The sequence below is a fragment of the Mytilus californianus genome, unplaced genomic scaffold (assembly GCF_021869535.1).
Source record: "Mytilus californianus isolate M0D057914Y unplaced genomic scaffold, xbMytCali1.0.p SCAF_5, whole genome shotgun sequence".
NCBI lineage: Eukaryota > Metazoa > Mollusca > Bivalvia > Mytilida > Mytilidae > Mytilus > Mytilus californianus.
In genome coordinates, this window is record NW_026262701.1 from 107,691,236 (window position 1) to 107,710,973 (window position 19,738).

The following is a 19,738-nucleotide window of genomic DNA, read 5'->3' on the forward strand; positions in this document are numbered from 1 at the left end:
ATTCACAAAAAATCTATAAAACTTTGTTAGTTCTTAAAAGATTTTGACAACGAAAAGAAATTCTACAGATGACTTGTTATCTCAAAGCTGATTGGACTAAAAGAATATTTTGAGATAACAGGAGTTTTGAGATAGCAGGAGTAAATATAATGAAAATCTACAAGTTAGGATCTACATCTTGCTCTAAGATATATCAGACATTTTTAATTGAAAGAGTTTGAGAAAATGAGATTCAACTGAATATGAAAAAAATCTACAGAAATCCAGACTGTTTTACCTCATAAAATTTAAATGCTCATATCCAAAAAACAAGCACACAGATACACAAGATATTTTTTTCTAACCTATTATTACCTCTTTAGCAAAAATCTTTCACTATATATCATCTGTTTTAGTATTATCATAAAAACATGTGAACTTCCTTCAACCTGATATATAATCTAAATCATATTGGTAATTTTCATGTCAATAAATCTTCCTGTTTTTTCTTAACTTTATCCTTGATCAAATCAGTCTCATGGTTCTTTTTAGGTATATATATAGATATGTAGTTTTCCGAAAAAAAAAAAATAAGGATGACAAATTTTCCTAGAATGAATTTGACAAACAACAACAAAACAGATACTCAAAGGAACATGTATATGCTTGCTTTAAGTCCAAATCTTTGAACTATGTTGTTTATAAAACTGTTATTAGATGAACAGAATATACCGTGATAATTAATGCTTCTTTATTGTTAACTGCACACTCCCACATTTACCAATAAATATTTATTGTCTCTTGTTGTAAACAAACTGTTAACAAAGAGATATATATAAACATTCGTTATGCGTTAAAATCTTATTGCTCAGGGAATAACCAACTTGCTTCAGGTGACATTATTCTAGATTTAGCTGAGCTCTATTGAGACATTAACCAAACCATAGAAAACATCAATAGACATCTAGAGGTCAACTTGAAATTTTATACAATATGTCAAGTGCTTAATTGGCCTAGGTGGAAAAAAGATCTACCAACAACACCAAATTTTCCAAAAAAGTTACATATCAAAAAGCCATAACTCCTTTGAAAATTTCTGAGTGGCACAAATCTTAAATTATCTGTTACTGAGGTATTAGCAGTTTTAATTTCTAATACAGGTGTTCAAAGCTTAAAGACAATACTAAATAAAGAAAATGTGTCCATATAACATGCTGCCGTCACATATATCACACTCAACAGTGTAGTCAGCATTAAAAAAATTATTTGGCATAAATATTAAGCAGTTCACTTCATAATGAACATGTGTACTATGTTTCAAGTTGATTTGATCACAACCTACCTTGAACCAAAACTTTAACCTACCTTAAACCAAAAATTTAACCTACTTTAAAATAAAACTTTAACCTACCTTAAACTAAAACTTAAACCTACCTTAAACTAAAACTTTAACCTACCTTAAACTAAAACTTAAACCTACCTTAAACTAAAACTTTAACCTACCTTAAACTAAAACTTTGACCTACCTTAAACTAAAGCTTTAACCTACCTTAAACTGAAACTTTAACCTACCTTACACTAAAACTTTAACTTACCTTAAACTAAAACTTATACCTACCTTAAACTAAAACTTTCACCTAAAATTAAACTAAAACTTTAACCTACCTTAAACCAAAACTTTAACATACCTTAAACTAAAACCTTCACCTACCTTCAACCAAAACTTAAACCTACCTTAAACCAAAACTTAAATCTATCTTAAACTAAAACTTTAATCTACCTTAAACCAAAACTTTAACCTACCTTAAACTAAAACTTTAACCCATCTTAAACTAAAACTTTAACCTATCTTAAACCAAAACTTTAACCTGATATGGGGCAGATGGACCCACAGACTAGAAAAAACATGACACTCAGCTATTGTAAGCAAAGAATGAAAACAAGTTTGATCTGGTTACATTTCAATGTACCTTCCCCATGCCAGGAACCTAGTTAACCATGTTCTTTTAGTGCTTGCTGTTTTGTTTATTAAGAAATTTTGTGGTGATGTCACATTTGAACTCAATCTTGACATGTCTAGAGCTAGGACATTTAGAGCTTGATATTTGGTACAGACTAGACCTAGGTTATTTAGATCTTGATATTTGGTACAGACATTTGTCAATTGTTGATCTTTAGTTTTTTGTTTTGATTTATTAGGTCTTTCCACTTTTCCTATTGATTTTGTTCTGATTATTATTTTTTTTTCTTTCTTCCACCTAATTTTTTTCTTTCGTTGTGTTCTTGTTTTATAAGATGTCGCTTATATATTTGGAATATGATATCATACAGTTTATACACTTTTGAAACTAACACTGCTTAACCGAACACTTTACGTTGTAAGAGTTATCTCCCCAAACACTGTTTTTCTTGTGGCCACTACTCCTTCGCAACCGTAAAAGTTTACGACAAATTTATTTTACCAAATTGCTTGTTACATCTTCAGGATTAGGATGACCATATGGATCGAAGCTATCCAGAGACTCCATATGAGAGTTATTCCCCCTTATGCATTTGATACAAGTGATATGCATTTCTAACTGGTAAACAATAAGTGATAGAGACCTAGGTTCTCTTGATTTGAGGTCCTTGGTCCAAAAAAATAAAAAATTAGGTCAAGGTCAAAGGTCAAGGTCATATTCTAAATTTTGATTTTGGCTTATTTTCACTTCTTTCCAAAAACCGTATAAGATATCGACAAATTATTTTTACTAAATTGTTAGTTGCGACATGTTGTAACACGTAAATTTTGATTGAAAGGGTACATTGACCATAAAGGAGAGTTTTCTCCCTTTTTATATTTAAAATTACATGTATGGTGGTATAACTCATTTACCAAGTATAATAAAGACCTAGGGTAATTTGATTAAAGGTCCTTGGTTTATGACCTTGAAATTGAGCTCAAGGTCAAAGTTGAAATTGATGTTCTAGATTTTGACTTTTGCTTTAACTTCATATTTAGACACGATAAAGCCATGGGACTCTTTTCATTAGGTTGCAATTTACATGAGCTTGAAAATCCGATCGGAAATGACTTTGTGTAAACCGGAAGTAGCTTTGTTTTGTACTTATTTGATGTTAAAGTATATAGAACCATATATTTTTGGAATCAGTGTCAAGTAAACTATCAAATAATACTGGAAGTGACATTTTTCAGACCGGAAGTAACAAATTATCTCCCTTATTTCAATAAAATTGTTTAGAAACCATATATTTTTGGAATCAGCGTACATTAAGGTATCATTTGACACTGTATATGAATCGTAAGAAGTGGAAAGACCTTCAATTGTTCTCTGAACAATTGGTTTTTAATTATGTTGTTAGTTTTGTTTGAATGCTGTCTCATTGAGGAGTTCACCAAACCTCCTTTTACTTGCATATGATTGAAATATTGTAGCATTAAAATCTTTGTAATTACTGTAAATTTTTGTTTATTTACTTGTTCCGTTGATTGATAGCCATTGATTTTTTCAGTTTTTATGGATTTCCCCTATTTGAATTTGCCTTATAGTTAGGTATTTTTGTTTAACTTTTTATATGAAAGCACTAACTGCATTCACTTTTTACTTAAGTTTTAGAAATGGTTTCAGAATCTGCAATTTTCTTATACAGAATCTGACCCTCAAAGCATGCAGTTTCCCTAAAGGCCTGTTAAAGTCATGAAAATTACAACTGAACAGGACAATGCCATATATATCTGGACCTGTTGCACTTCATATTGATTTTGAACACTATATTTAATTGTATATACACAACTTACAACAAACTTTTGATAAAAAAATTTGAAATCCATTTACAGAAAAGGACAGAAATTTCTTTTAATATTTTAAGCAATTGATAAAGTCAAAGAGGCTCATAACTCATTCAATTAAACAGCATTTACTTGCAATTTCAATTAAAAATTTCTGTAATACCTATTAGCTATATCTTCTTTTTAAATCAGGGAAATAAAAGAAACCAAGAATTTATAATACTATGTTCAGGTAGAAACCTGACTAAAAATAGATATCTCTCTCATAATTATTATGCTCAATCATTAAAACTTACAAGTTTTTACCAATTTTAAAAAATAAATGTATATAAATAAATATTTTTGAAACATAAGCTACTAAAATTGCAAAAAAGATTTGAACAGATATAATAATCAAATGTCTTGTATTAACTGATAAAATAAGGACAGGAAAATAATGTGTGAAATACCTATATTATTAGTTAATATCAGATTTATCAGGACATATCATATTTGTCTTATTCTATATTTGTCATATTTGACCTGGAGGTCATGGATAACAATTTAACAGCTGTAAATGCAAAAAAACTTATGACTTTTTGTCTGATTGACAATTATAGACTGCACATCTGAATGCCAACATTTATATATATATATATATATAATTTCCCAACTTAATTCAGTTCCAAGAAAAATTTCATTCTTTATTTATATCTGAGCAACTAAGGATTTTTAATTTGTTTCTTTTAAGTCACTGTAAATGATGAAATGTAAACCTTTACACAATGTGTAAATTAATAATCTTCTTACTGAAATTACCTTGATTCTTTTTTTCTCCCATATCACAGCATTTGTATTTGACGCTTCAATTTAAAACATCTGTAATGGAAAAAGTAATTTGTAATCATAAGGAGGACAGTACTTAAAAACTTTTTTTATGTTTAGTTTGAAGGCTGCAATTGGACTCTTCAACTATTAGTACACATATGGTTAGAACTATTGACCTTTGTCTTACAATACAGTATGTACAAACAAAATGTTATAGCTTCCTGTTAATTTAAGGACTAATTCAATTTAAAAATTGAAATACACTGGTCTCAACTTATCAGTTTTCTTGTTTATTTTAACCTCTCCTTATATCACTTTAACTATTATGTGTGGAGTTGTATTTCTAGGATCATATTGTGTTTTTTTCCTGGAACTTATATTCACTATCAGGTTTTTTTCATTAAAACAATGTACATAAAAGGTTTGATAAAAATATATGTAACTAAAATAGATTTGAGATTATATAAAACAAAAAAGTCCTAACAAATTTAGAACTTCAATTTGACTGCCACTTATTTTTACTTTGTATTAGCAATTAAATTTAAAGTATTGAAACTCTTCTTCTATTATATTGACAGGTCACCATGGTCAAACAGGTGGAAACCAACATCTTTCACAGAGGACAACCACATGTCACTGTATGACCTTCAATAATGAGCAAAACCTATATAGTATATATAGCTGACAGCAAAGTATATATCTAAAACTGAGTAATTGATAATCCTGTTGATTTCTACAAATATATGTAGATAATTTCAAGGGAACTTAACTGAATTGTTGTTTCAAGTATAACACAGAAATTTAAACCAGAGGCACCAAGGAGTCTATATTTATATAATACAGATGGATATTCTTCGCATATTTCAAAAGGTTACACTGCATGGAGACCTGAAAAGGACTTGAAAATTCCAAAGTCTTTGCAAAAACCCCATTCAGAAACAAATTGAGCGAGGGTTTCCTATAACAAGCATTACCTGCCTCACCCTTGTGAATCCATCCAAATGACAGATCATGTCATTTGCAACCATCTGCATAATGAAAGTCCTAAAAATTTTGTAACAACTCAAAATTTCTTTTAGGACTTTCATAAGATGAGACAAAAATGGGCACTTTCATTCCTGCTCCCAATTTAACATGTTGGATCATGGAATAAATGAACAAGAAGGTACAGTTAGGGGGCTAAATTTAAAATGTTTAATATGTATAACAAGAGTGCACACGCTGAAATGTCTCGCCTTCTTTACTCATCATTGATATTATGTTGATAGTCCTAAATATAAAGCTTTATTACAACTGTCACATAAACTTAACATTAACCAAGAAAACTAAACATTGACCAATGAACCATGAAAATGAGGTCAAGGTCAGATGAACTATGCTAGGCAGGCATGTACAGCTAACAATTCTTCCATACAACAAATATAGTTGACATATTGCTTATAGTTTAAGAAAAACAGACCAAAACACAAAAACTTAACACTGAGCAATGAACCTTGAAAATGAGGTCAAGGTCAAATAAAACCTGCATGACTGCCAAATAGATCATAAAATATTTCCATACACCAAATATAGCTGAACTAATGCATATAGTATTAGAAAAAAAGACCAAAACTCAAAAAACTTAACTTTGACCACTGAACCATGAAAATGAGGTCAAGGTCAGATGACACCTGCCCGCTAGACATGTACACCTTACAATCATTCCATACACCAAATATAGTAGACCTATGGCATACAGTATAAGAAAAACAGACCAAAACACAAAAACTTAACTATAACCACTGAACCATGAAAATGAGGTCAAGGTCAGATGACACCTGCCAGTTGGACATGTACACCTTACAGTCCTTCCATACACCGAATATACTAGACCAATTGCTTATAGTATCTGAGATATGGACTTGACCACCAAAACTTAACCTTGTTCACTGATCCATGAAATGAGGTCGAGGTCAAGTGAAAACTGTCTGATGGGCATGAGGACCTTGCAAGGTACGCACATACCAAATATAGTTGAACTATTGCATGTAGTATTAGAAAAAAAGACCAAAACTCAAAAACTTAACTTTGACCACTGAACCATGAAAATGAGGTCAAGGTCAGATGACACCTGCCCGCTAGACATGTACACCTTACAATCATTCCATACACCAAATATAGTAGACCTATGGCATACAGTATAATAAAAACAGACCAAAACACAAAAACTTAACTATAACCACTGAACCATGAAAATGAGGTCAAGGTCAGATGACACCTGCCAGTTGGACATGTACACCTTACAGTCCTTCCATACACCGAATATACTAGACCTATTGCTTATAGTATCTGAGATATGGACTTGACCACCAAAACTTAACCTTGTTCACTGATCCATGAAATGAGGTCGAGGTCAAGTGAAAACTGTCTGACGGGCATGAGGACCTTGCAAGGTATGCACATACCAAATATAGTTATCCTATTACTTATAATAAGAGAGAATTTAACATTACAAAAAATGTTAACTTTTTTTTCAAGTAGTCACTGAACCATGAAAATGAGGTCAAGGACATTGGACATGTGACTGACGGAAACTTCGTAACATGAGGCATCCATATACAAAGTATGAAGCATCCAGGTCTTCCACCTTCTAAAATATAAAGCTTTTAAGAAGTTAGCTAACGCCGCCGCCGCCGCCCACGTAGCCGCCGCCGCCGGATCACTATCCCTATGTCGAGCTTTCTGTGACAAAAGTCGCAGGCTCGACAAAAATTGCAGAAATAAATGTTGGGTCTGTGTAATTTAAACAAGAGTACACACACTGAAATGGTTCGCCTGCTGTACTGATCATTGTATGTTGAGTCTTAAAGATAAAGGTTTTACTACAAGTATCACATAAACTTAACATTTTAAAGTATCAATGACAATGAGGTCAAGATCAGATAAATCCTGTGAGATAGACATGTACACCTTAGAATTATTCCATACACCAAATATAGTTGACTTATTGCTTATGGTATTAATTAAAAAACAGACCAAAACACAAAAACTTAACATTGACCAATGAACCATGAAAATGAGGTCAAGGTCGGATGATACCTGCCAGACAGACATCTTCACCTTACAATCATTCCAATCACCAAATAAAGTTTACATATTGATTATTGCTTATGGTACTTGAAAAACAGAACAAAACACAAAAATTTAACATTGACCAATGAAACATGAAAATGAGGTCAAGGTGGGATGATACCTGCCAGACAAAATTATTCCATACACCACATATAGTTGACCTACTGCTTACAGTATCTAAGAAACGGACCTAATCATGTAAATTTAACCTTGATCACTGATCCATGAAATGAGGTCAAGGTCAGTTGAACTCTGTCTAACGGACATGTAGATGTTGCAAGGAACCCATATACCAAACATAGTTATCCTATTCGTAACAAGTGAGAAATTTACATGACAAAAAAACGGTAATTTTTTTTCAAGCAGTCGATGAACCATGAAAATTAGGTCAAGGACAAAGTACATATGACAGACGGAAACTTGGCAAAATAAGGTATCTGCTTACATTAGGTATGAACATCCAGGTCTTCTACCTTCGGAAATATAAAGCCTTATACAAATAGTTTACATTGCCCCCACTGCCCCCGGATAGTAATACCTATGTCTTGCATACTGCGCCTTTCGTCGCATGCGAGACAAAAACGATGTTTGACTTACACATGCTTATTCATGATTTCGAGCATAACCATTGCCTCAAAATATGTTCACATAGTTTTGTGTGATTATATCACTGTGAAAAGAGGAAAGATGCCTCAAAATGTATCTTCTAGTGTGAATACTTGCATGTGTGATAGATCTTAAAGAAGTATATGTTCCATAAAGCACTAATATGACTATTTCTTGCTAAAATTTTCAGAAAGGAATTAATAGCCATGTATCACCTTGTACTTGAACAAGGTCGTTCGGTTTGAATATAAGAATAAGATGTGGCATGATTGCCAATGAGACAGTTTTCCACCAGAGACCAAATAACATAGAAGTGAGCAACTATAGGTCACCATATGGCCTTCAACAATGAGCAAAACCCATACCACACAGCAAGCTATAAAAGCCCCGAAATGACAATGTTAATCTTGTTTGCTGGAGGTCCATGGATTTGATCTCTGGCTGGGTCTAATAAAAAACTTGAAAATTGGTATTTGCTGCTTCTCTGCTAAGCCGATTTATTTTTTATTAAACATTTATTTAAATTATTTTCACTTGACTTGGAATAAATTTCGAAGTTACTGACTGGCAAATATCTTAAATTCTGTTAGTCTGTAACTTCGAAATATGTTCCAAGTGAAACAATTTAAATAAACGTTTTATAAAAAATAAATCAAAATTACACTACATGGTTTTTGGCAACAAATGAAAATGAAAGAGGACACTGACAAACTTGTAGATTATTAAACATAATAGAAAAAAATTCTGCTTACATATTATCATGTAGATACTCTACACTGTTAATAAATATGCAAGTGTTGTTGAGGAGGGATGACATCCCAAATTCCAGGGAAAATAAATACTGAAACATGAATGTCCTAAAATATACAGCATTCTTTTCTAGATCCAGAAAACTGAATCATTAATTCTTGAGTCCAGATTAGTATAAATCCAGAATTACCACAAAAATAAAGACCCAATTCCCACATCACTAGAAAAATCCCTCAGCCCTTTATTGTTGTATGAAATATTCTATGAAATAGTATAAGGAATCCGCATGTTATTAAAAACCAGAGGCTTATAATAAAAAGCAGGTTTAATACACCATTTTCTACATAATGAAATACCTGTACCAAGTCAGGAATATGACAGTTGTTTTCCATTTGTTAGATGTCATGTGTTTGAGCTTTTGATTTTGCTATTTGATAAGTGACGTTCCATTTTGAATTTTCCTTGGAGTTCGGTATTTTTGTTATTTTACTTTTTCTTATTGGGTGAAGTTTGTGTTGATGGCAGAGTTTTTTTATCGTTAATTTATCTTCACTTGATGAAGTTTTCAGTACTGCCTGAACTTTCAAATTCTAGCAAAAAAATCAGTACATATTTTGAAAGTTTTCAAGGCAGTTCTGAACAGTACGTTTGCTAAGTTAGCATTCAAGCCTACAGAAAATTTGTGGTTTACAAAATCCATGAAAGTTTGTATCTCACGACTAATGATGAATCCTCAGTATGTTGTGAATAAGGTGTGAGACTGACACATTCCTTGTATTACTCATGCTCTCATACAAATAAAATCTCATGCTTTTTTGATAGGCCACTTCCAGGTTATTGCAGCCATGTATTAAATAGGGGGCAGATTTTTTGGATAGAGGTGGAAATAGTATGAATGTACGGGAAAACCTATGCATGTTTCAAAGCAACTGTTCTGTTTCAATGATTTTTTCCCAGATTTTTCAAACCATTTTTACCTCCATTATAAAAAAGACAATAAAAGCAAAAATACTTTCAGAAATTACTTATAACCATTCTGAAAATAGTTACTGACGCCAGTCAGATTTTGGGTCATTTTATGATCCAAAATAATACTATCTTATTAACATGTATAATATTGTCAAACACTGTAAGTCTCACTTAATGTAAATGTGCAAATATACTTGCTAGTTAAAAAGCTCCATTAATGTCCAAATTTTTTTTAAAAATCCAGTTAAATCTAAGTAACGCAATCTTTCATAAAGGAAAACAGAGATCAGAAATTGTAACTATATCTTTGTATGTTAATGCTTCCTGCTGGAAATTTTACATCACTTTATTTTAGTTTACATTTATCAACAATTTATTTTAGAATCTCTAAATTATTATATTTTAGAGTCATAGGGGATAACCAAGAGCAATGATTTTATGTATAATATATAAATTACTATCATTTTTACTGTGGTTATATTTGTTATAGATAAGCATTTCTCTAGTTCTTGGACCATTTATCCTTTTCCTGACAAGTTTATCATTTTTTTTTTTAATCAATGTGAGGTAACTTTGAACTCACTTCTTCATTGGTCAAATTCAAAATTCAATCATGACTTCAGATGTTCTTGCTTTCCTCTGCATTGTCTATAGTGACGTCAAGAAAATAGGCGACCATGCCTGATGACGTTACATAGAAAGAACACAACTTTTTGCAGATCAATAAAAAAAAAAAATTCTTTAGTTTGTCTATATATTATTGCCTAAATATCATTAGAGAAACAAATTTCACCACTGAATTGCAGTACATTATACACCTTATTACTTTTTAGTCCAATCCGTAAAAACAGTCATTCAGACAACTTCCTGTTTGGGTGAAGTGTCGCAAAAACAAAGGTCACCAGTAACGAGCTGAGGGAGGAAAACGTTCAGAAAGCGAACATTTTGAAACTTTGATAGATTATGATCCACTTTTTTGATACACAAATTAAAGTAATAAAAATGCTTTGTTTGAAGTGTTTACAATGGTTTAAACATTTCTCTTTGAAAAGTTTTATGCATAATACATTGTTTAAACAGGGCCCCGGATAGCTTCAACTGGATGAAAAAGTTGTGTAATTTCGGAACATATCCTGATAGGAATAAATAACAATAAGGTATATATTTCTCCTCTATCAACAGTTAGATTTTAAACATTTAAACTGCTAGCGAGCCTTACCTTTTAATTTCAAAAATGTAACTGCCTCGATTTGAGAAATAACAGTCAATGCAGTGTTTGTATCTATATTTATTGTCATTGCTTAGCTTTTATTTTATTGTTATATGTATCCTGTAAGGGAAAAAATATTGTACAAACTTTGACAATACACCACTTTTGACTTCTCTACTGATTAATAGATACTGTATGTCACTATGAATCTACTGTAAGGACTATCATTGAATAATAAATCTTAATCTTAGTTAAAAAGACAAACAAAGAAGGTTTTTCTGTTATCAGACCCATCCTCTTGTCACTTAATCACTCATATTTACATCAATGTCTTTTTTTTTCATCTGAAGTAGCCTATTGTACTGCATTTTCCAAACAAGGACCAGTAATTTCAATAATCTGGAAAGTTTGGAGAGCCTTAGATCTTGCTTCTGAAGTTGATCAATCTGGTCAGATTCTAACCATTAATAAACTGTTATCACAAAAATATGTCTCATCTTTTTGTAATTTTGATAATGCAAATGTTGAAATTAAAATAGCAATATTTCAACATGTAAGTAATGCAAATATTCAAAGTCAGTGATCCATGACTGAAGGAACATGGCTAAACAATCTCCATGGAAATGAGATGTGCCAATGCTAATACAACTACATACTAAATACCATTGACTTATCACAAGTCGTTCCCTTTAAACAAACCTAAACACAAACATTAACTTGTAAACTATGTAAAAGTCAATGAACCATAATGAGGGGTTGGGGCTGCATATAATCTCCATGGAAAGGACACTTGCAAATGCCAATCCATATCTTTAACTGATCTAATCACAAACTAAAACATGTAAACTAAGGGAAAGTTTCAAAGTCAATAGACCATGACTGAGGGGGAGGGGCCAAATTTTTTCCATGGAAATGAGATGTGCTAATGCTTATACAACTGCATACCAACTAACATTGGCCTACCACTAATGGTTCCCCTTAAACTGACCTAATCACAAACTAATACATGTAAACTAAGCGAAAGTTTCAAAGTCAATAGACCATGACTGAGGGGGAAAGGCCAAATAATCTCCATGGAAATGAGATATGCCAATACTTATACAACTGCATACCAAATATCATTGACCTACCACTAGTGGTTCCCCATAAACTGACCTAATCACAAACTAATACATGTAAACTAAACAAAAGTTTCAAAGTCAATAGACCATGACTGAGGGGGCAGGGCAAAATAATCTCCATGGAAATGAGATATGCCAATACTTATACAACTGCATACCAAATATCATTGACCTACCACTAGTGGTTCCCCATAAACTGACCTAATCACAAACTAATACATGTAAACTAAACAAAAGTTTCAAAGTCAATAGACCATGACTGAGGGGGCAGGGCAAAATAATCTCCATGGAAATGAGATATGCCAATACTTATACAACTGCATACCAAATATCATTGACCTACCACTAGTGGTTCCCCATAAACTGACCTAATCACAAACTAATACATGTAAACTAAACAAAAGTTTCAAAGTCAATAGACCATGACTGAGGGGGCAGGGCAAAATAATCTCCATGGAAATGAGATGTGCCAATGCTAATACAATTGCATACCAAATATCATTGACCTACCACTAGTGGTTCTCCACAAACTAATACATTGTTGACGCCTCCGCCACCGACACCAGAAACAGCATACCTATGTCTCGCTTTTTGACTCTGTCAAGACGCGACAAAAACCAGAATCTTTTGTGATTTTTTTTGTACACAACTTCCAACATATAATGTCAGAAGTTCCAGACTATTAGAAATTGTTAACATATTACAGTATTTCTATTTTTTTATTTAACATACATAAATAAAATGTTAACAAGCATTAAAGTATATGTATTTACTATCAAATATACATACTGGACAGAAATTAATTCAAATTGACTTCTTAGATTTCAATTAGTTTCCACATATCAATATCATAGGGCAAAAAATAAAATTAAAATTGTTTGATGTTGCCTACCTACCCACCTAATAAAATGCTCCGCTGGGCGCAGCTTGATACGACCGCAGAGGTCGAACCCTGAACAGTTGGGGCAAGTATGGACACAACATTCAAGCTTGATACAGCTCTGAATTTGGATTGTGATTAAATATTTGACACAGCATAGGTTTCTGACACAGAATGAATGTGGTCTAAGAACTTAAAATTTTTTAATTTACCTATTATGGTCCAATATCCAAAATCTAAATACATGGTTAGATTCAGCATATCAAAGAATCCAAAGAATTCAATTTTTGATGAAATCAAACAAAGTTTAATTTTGGACCCTTTTGACCTCAATGTGGACCAATTTGATAACGGGGCCCAAAAATCAAAATACATGGTAAGATTCAGCATATCAAAGAACCCCATATATTCAATTTTTGTTGAAATCAAACAAAGTTTAATTTTGGACCCCAACTTGGACCAACTTGAAAACTGGGCCCATAATTAAAAATCTAATCACATGTTTAGATTCAGCATATCAAAGAACCCCAAGAATTCAATTTTTGTTAAAATCAAATTAAGTTTAATTTTGGACCCTTTGGACCTTAATGTAGACCAATTTAAAAAACGGGACCCAAAATTGAAAATCTAAATACACGGTTAGATTTGGCATATCAAAGAACCCCAATAATTCAATTTTTTATGAAATAAAACAAAGTTTAATTTTGGACCCTTTTGACCTAAATATGAACCAATTTGATAGCCAGGCCCACAAATAAAAAATCTAAATACATGGTTAGATTCAGCATATCAAAGAACCCCATATATTCAATTTTTGTTGAAATTAAACAAAGTTTAATTTTGGACCCCAATTTGGACCAACTTGAAAACGGGGCCCAAAATCAAAAATCTAAATACATGTTTAGATTCAGCATATCAAAGAACCCCATATATATTAAATTTTTGTTAAAATCAAACTAAGTTTAATTTTTGACCCTTTGGACCTTAATGTAGACCAATTTGAAAACTGGACCCAAAATTAAAAATCTAAATACACAGTCAGATTTGGCATAACAAATAAACAAATGTGGTCAAAGATTTTACAAATCTAATGCGCCATACTGTGGAATTAAAGATTACTTCTTGAAATTTTTCAATATTTGAAATTTGAAAAAAAAAAAATATTTGAAGAATAATTCTTTTTAATTTCTGAAATCTGAAATGAGAAAAAATTGACCCCCCACAATTTCTTTTTACCCCCCCTTTTTTCCCCAAAAAAATTCTTTCCCTCAAGATATGGTCATAATCTCAATTCAAATTTCCAATGGAATTTGCAACCATAATTACCCATTCAAATTTACCATAGTGCTAACTTAATCTATTTTATAATAGAATTTAAAATATGGTGTCAAATCTTTCATATGGATATTTTTACTGGTCTTCCTTTATAAATATGCATTTCTTTAAACATAATTTAAAAGCAGTGTAAGGGAAGTAATCAAAACATTGTATTTGGATTACCTCCCTTACACTGTTTTAAATTGTCTTAATTGTTCATTAACCATTACTTTATACATAATTTAAAAGCAGTGTAAGGGAGGTAATTCAAATGATGTAATTTATTTATCTCCCTTACACTGCTTTAAATTATGTTTTGTACTAAAGTATTTGTCCATTAACCAGGACAACCTTGTTTTTCCCCCTTTTTTGCCCCTAAAACCTAAATGGTTTGAGCCATAACCCCCCAAAGCAAATCCTAACCATCCCTTTGTGGTATGGAAACTTATGGTATAATTTCAGAGAGATCCATACACAGTTCCACAAGTATTGTCTGGAAACTAGAAAATGCTTATTTTTGGCCCCTTTTTGGCCCCTAATTCCTAAACTGTTGGTACCATCACCCCCAAAATCAATCCCAACCTTCCTCTTGTAGTATTGAACCTTCTGGTAAAAATTCGTAGAGATCCATTCACTGAAACTAAAGTTATTGTCCGGAAACCAAATGTGTCTTCTGACAACAATGACAACGACGACGACATCATAGCATTATATGGCGCAAAAATTTTTTTGCGGTCGTATAGAAATTGAAATTGCAACATGGAACTGTTTTGTCTTCAAAACCAATGTGCACATTGCAGCATCAATTGTTTGTGATGGCTGTCTAGTGGTTCCACCAAAAATGCATCAGACTAAAACATGCACCCAAAAGCACATACTGGATAGGCAGTAGTTGCCATTGTAAATAAAATATATAATCTGTATGCAATATTGTATCATTAAATTGTTACTAAATAAAAGTTTTCAAGTTGTATTTTAATATATTACATACATATTGCTAATTCCCAGCATACATTGAAATGCATTATGATTCACATAACAATAACACAACGTAACAGTAGACACAAATATAATTGCTAAGTTCGTAGTTTATCAGTTCCTAGCCCAACCTAGCAATCCGGCAATTAGTGTCCAACGTGACAATAACTTTTCTGTAAAAGAGAGGCAAAAGATACCAAACGGACATTCAAACTCATAAGTCGAAAATAAACTAACAACGCCATGGCTAAAAAAGAAAAAGACCAATAGACAAACAATAGTACATATGAGTCAAAAATAAACTAACAACGCCATGGTTAAAAAAGAAAATGACCAACAGACAAACAATAGTACACAAAACACAACATATTAAACTAAAGACTGAGCAACACTAACCCCACCAAATACTGGTGTGAACTAAGGTGCTCCAGAAGGGTAAGCAGATCCTGCTGCACATGTGTCACCCGTCATGTTGCTCATGTTAGTACAAACCTGGTAATAAGTCTAATTCGGTAGGTCACATTCAGGGAAAAGGGCAACAGGATTGTAGTTACGACATTTGGAACATATCCGCTATCATCTGTGAAACACATATTCCATAACGGTCATCCAACTCGTGAAAGCATCGTAAAATTTACGAAGGTATGATTCAACTTCACCACTTGAAACTCTTGGTTCAATAGCTTCCTTGTGAGCAGCAACCTTCTACCAAGGAAATCATGATAGGAAATACAAGCCCTGGAATATTGTATCAACTGGGAGATATATACTCTGTATGTAGGTTCTGCGGGAATGTTGCTACATAGAAATGGAAAGTTCACAATTGGGAAGCTGATATCATCTCTTTTGTGGTAAAGTTTTGTTTTCATCCAACCCTCATTGTCAGTTTCTAGATGTAAGTCAAGATATGAGGCAGACTTAACTCTATCTGTTGTATCCTTTATCTCAAGTTCGATGGGATAGATGTAATTGTTACATTTTCAACGTAATCGTAGCCAGTGCCTTTTAAATATTTCCAAGTTTTTTTCATGACTTTTGAGAAATATATATTTTCTTTAATATTAACCTGATAAATATCTAAATAAGTTTATAAAACTTTAATTAATACCATTAATATTTATTATGTTTTTATAAAAGAAGGGCAAACTAACCCAAGGTGAACAGACTCTATGGGAACAGACCCAGGGCGAACGGATCCAATACCACCCTACAAGGCATGAGAAGGCAAATTCAAACAAAGAATTTGTTAAGGGTGGCCCAGTCAGTTTGAATCTTTTTCTTTTAAAATAAAATGCTTCGCTGAGCACAGCCTGATACGACAGCAAAGGTCAAACCCTGAACAGTTGGGGCAAATTTGGACACAATATTCAAGCTTGATACTGTCTGAATTTTGATTGTGATCATATTTTTGACATAATATAGGTTTCTGATACAAAATAAATGTGGTCAAAGATCTTAAAAATCTATTGCGCAATACCGTGCAATTGAAGATTTGAAAAAAAAAAAATGAACCCCTTAAAAAAATTTGAAAAAAAAAATCCCCCCCCCCCCCCCCTTGGAGCAATTACCCCTAAACTCAATTCCAGCCTCCCCTTTGTAGTATGGAACCTTGTAGTACAATTTTAGAGAGATCCATACACTTAAATACAAGTTATTAGATATAAGAAGATGTGGTATGAGTGCCAATGAAACAACTCTCCATGGCATCCAAGTCAAAATTTATAAAAGTAAACCATTATAGGTCACAGTACAGTCTTCAACACGGAGCCTTGGCTCACACCGAACAGTAAGCTATAAAGGGCCCCAAAAATTCCTAGTGTAAAACCATTCAAACGGGAAAACCAAGGGTCTAATCTATATAAAAAACGAGAAACGAGAAACATTTATTGTCTGGAACTAGAAAAATGTTTTTTTTTTGGCCCCTTTTTTGCCCCTAATTCCTGCATGTTTGAAGCAGTTACCCCCAAACTCAATCCCAGCCTTCTCTTTGTGATATGGTACATTGTGGTACAATGTCAGAGAGATCCATACACTTACACATAAGTAATTGTCTAGATACTACAAAAATGCTTGTTTTTTGCCCCTTTTTTGCCCCTAATTCCTAAACTGTTGGTACCATAACCCCCAAAATCAATCCCAAACCTTCCTTTTGTGGTATTGAACTTTCTTGTAAAATTTCATAGAGATCCATTCACTTAAACTAAAGTTATTGTCCTGAAACCAAATGTGTCTTCAGACGAAGATGATGACATCATAGCATTATACGAATTAACAAAATTTTTTGCGGTCATAAAATAAAAGAACAGAGTTCCAATGTCCCTAGAGATACACATATTTTATCTATCCAAGGTACAAGGGCAATAACTAAATAAAACACTTTTTTTTTTTGTACCTGTTGTAGTGCTAAAGAGGCCATTTTCAATAAATTTAATATTTCCAAAGGGCATAACTCTTTTAAAATAAACTGCTTTGCCAAGCGCAGCTTGATACGATCAGAGGTCCAACCCTGAACAGCAGGGGCAAAAATGGACACAATATTCAAGCTTGATACAGGTCTGAATTTGGATTGTAATTAAATATTTGACACATTATAGGTTTCTGGCACAGAATAAATGTAGTCAAAGAACTTGAAATTGGTTATATGATTTGAATTTATATTCAATTGAAGATTTCTTGCTTTTGGTGCAATACACTGTGTTGTTGCTCAAAACTAAGTAAATCTGTTTTCAGACTATATTCAAAGAATTAGCAAAAAAAATTGTGACCCCAATTTTTCTTTGGAAAATTGACAATTACTTGAATCTTGAGGGAAAAAAATTGACCCCTCCAAATTTTTTACATCCCTCCCCCCCTCTTTTCAAAAAAAATATATGAATAAATTTTCTTTTAAATCTTGAGGAAAAAAAATTGCCCCCCCCCCTGAAAATGTTTTTTTACCCCCCCCCCCCCCGCCCCAAATTTTCTTTTACCACCCCCCACCCCCCTCCCCCCCACCTTTTCAAACAAAATAACATTTGAAGAAATTGCCTTTTTGTAAAATGTGGTACAATTTAAGAGAAATCAATACACTTAAACACATATTATTGCCTGAAAATTTAAAAATTCTTGTTATAGACCATTTTTGGCCCCTTGTTCCTGAACGGTTTAGGCAATTACCCCCAAAATGAATCCCAACAATCTACTTGTGGTATTAAACCTTGTGGTAAAATTTCAGAGCAATCAAAATACTTATACACAAGTAATTGTCCAGAAACTAGAAAAATGCTTCTTTTTGGCCCCCAATTCCTAAACTGTTGGTACCATAACCTCCAAAATCAATCCCAACCTTCCTTTTGTGGTATTGAACCTTCTTGTATAATTTCATAGAGATCCATTCACTTAAACTAAAGTTATTGTCTGGAAACCAAATGTGTCTCCGGATGATGACGACATCATAGCATTATACGAACCCAAAAAAAAATTTTGCGGTCGTATAAAAAGTCGATCAGCCACCATTATAGAAAACCTATAGTATAAGTTTCATAAAAATCTGGCAAGAGTTGTACCCGTTAGAGCGCTAACGAGGCCATTTACCATAAATTTAATATTTCCAAGAGGCATAACTCTTTAAAAAAAAAGTCGATCATCCACCAGTACAGAACTTGTCTGAGATATTGCTGATATTAACCTGTATTCTAATATGAAGTGCTTCTTTCACTTTGTAAACAACAGCGTGATAAAATTCTCGTATATATACATACTTAGCGCAGACTCAGAGATGTGCATATTGATATTGTATCGTAACCTATGTGCAAATACTATGTCCATTTCGGTGTGTTCAAATTGAAATTGAAAAAGAAACTACAGAACAGTTATTCCTATTCTAATGCATAACAAAATGAAATTAATGCACAAGAGCTTAAAAAATGTATAAAATCAAAATCAAATAAAATTCCGTGAACTTTCATTAAAAATCTTAGCGCATTAACGTCATATCATAACATGATGTCATACAAATGAAAACTCTCAAGCTGAAGGTTTTCCGTTACGTATACCCCTTATGTTCGGATTATTTTGCATTAGAATGGAGTTTTGAGGTAGGTGTTGTTTCATTTTCTATTCTATCGCATTATTCGTACATTTGTGGATTTCAGCAAGTCAACATGGCAGCTCACTCCTTAGTTACGACATGTCAACTGTGGACCTGACAGTAAATAGCTAGTCAAAAAAAAAATGTTTGG

General features: G+C 32.6%; 2 protein-coding genes across 7 annotated transcripts in view; both read right to left on the reverse strand.

Moving 5' to 3' along the window:
• The window catches only part of LOC127700513 (uncharacterized), a 235,518-nt gene that overhangs the window by 173,645 nt on the left and 42,135 nt on the right, over positions 1–19,738 (reverse strand). The window lies entirely within an intron of this gene.
• Positions 1–19,738, reverse strand: part of LOC127700515 (uncharacterized) — a 115,680-nt gene that overhangs the window by 92,576 nt on the left and 3,366 nt on the right. Inside the window, exon 2 of the mRNA XM_052204037.1 lies at positions 4,568–4,627. Coding sequence (XP_052059997.1) covers positions 4,568–4,589 — 22 coding nt within the window. The 5' untranslated portion in view covers positions 4,590–4,627. The remainder of the gene's footprint in view (positions 1–4,567; positions 4,628–19,738) is intronic.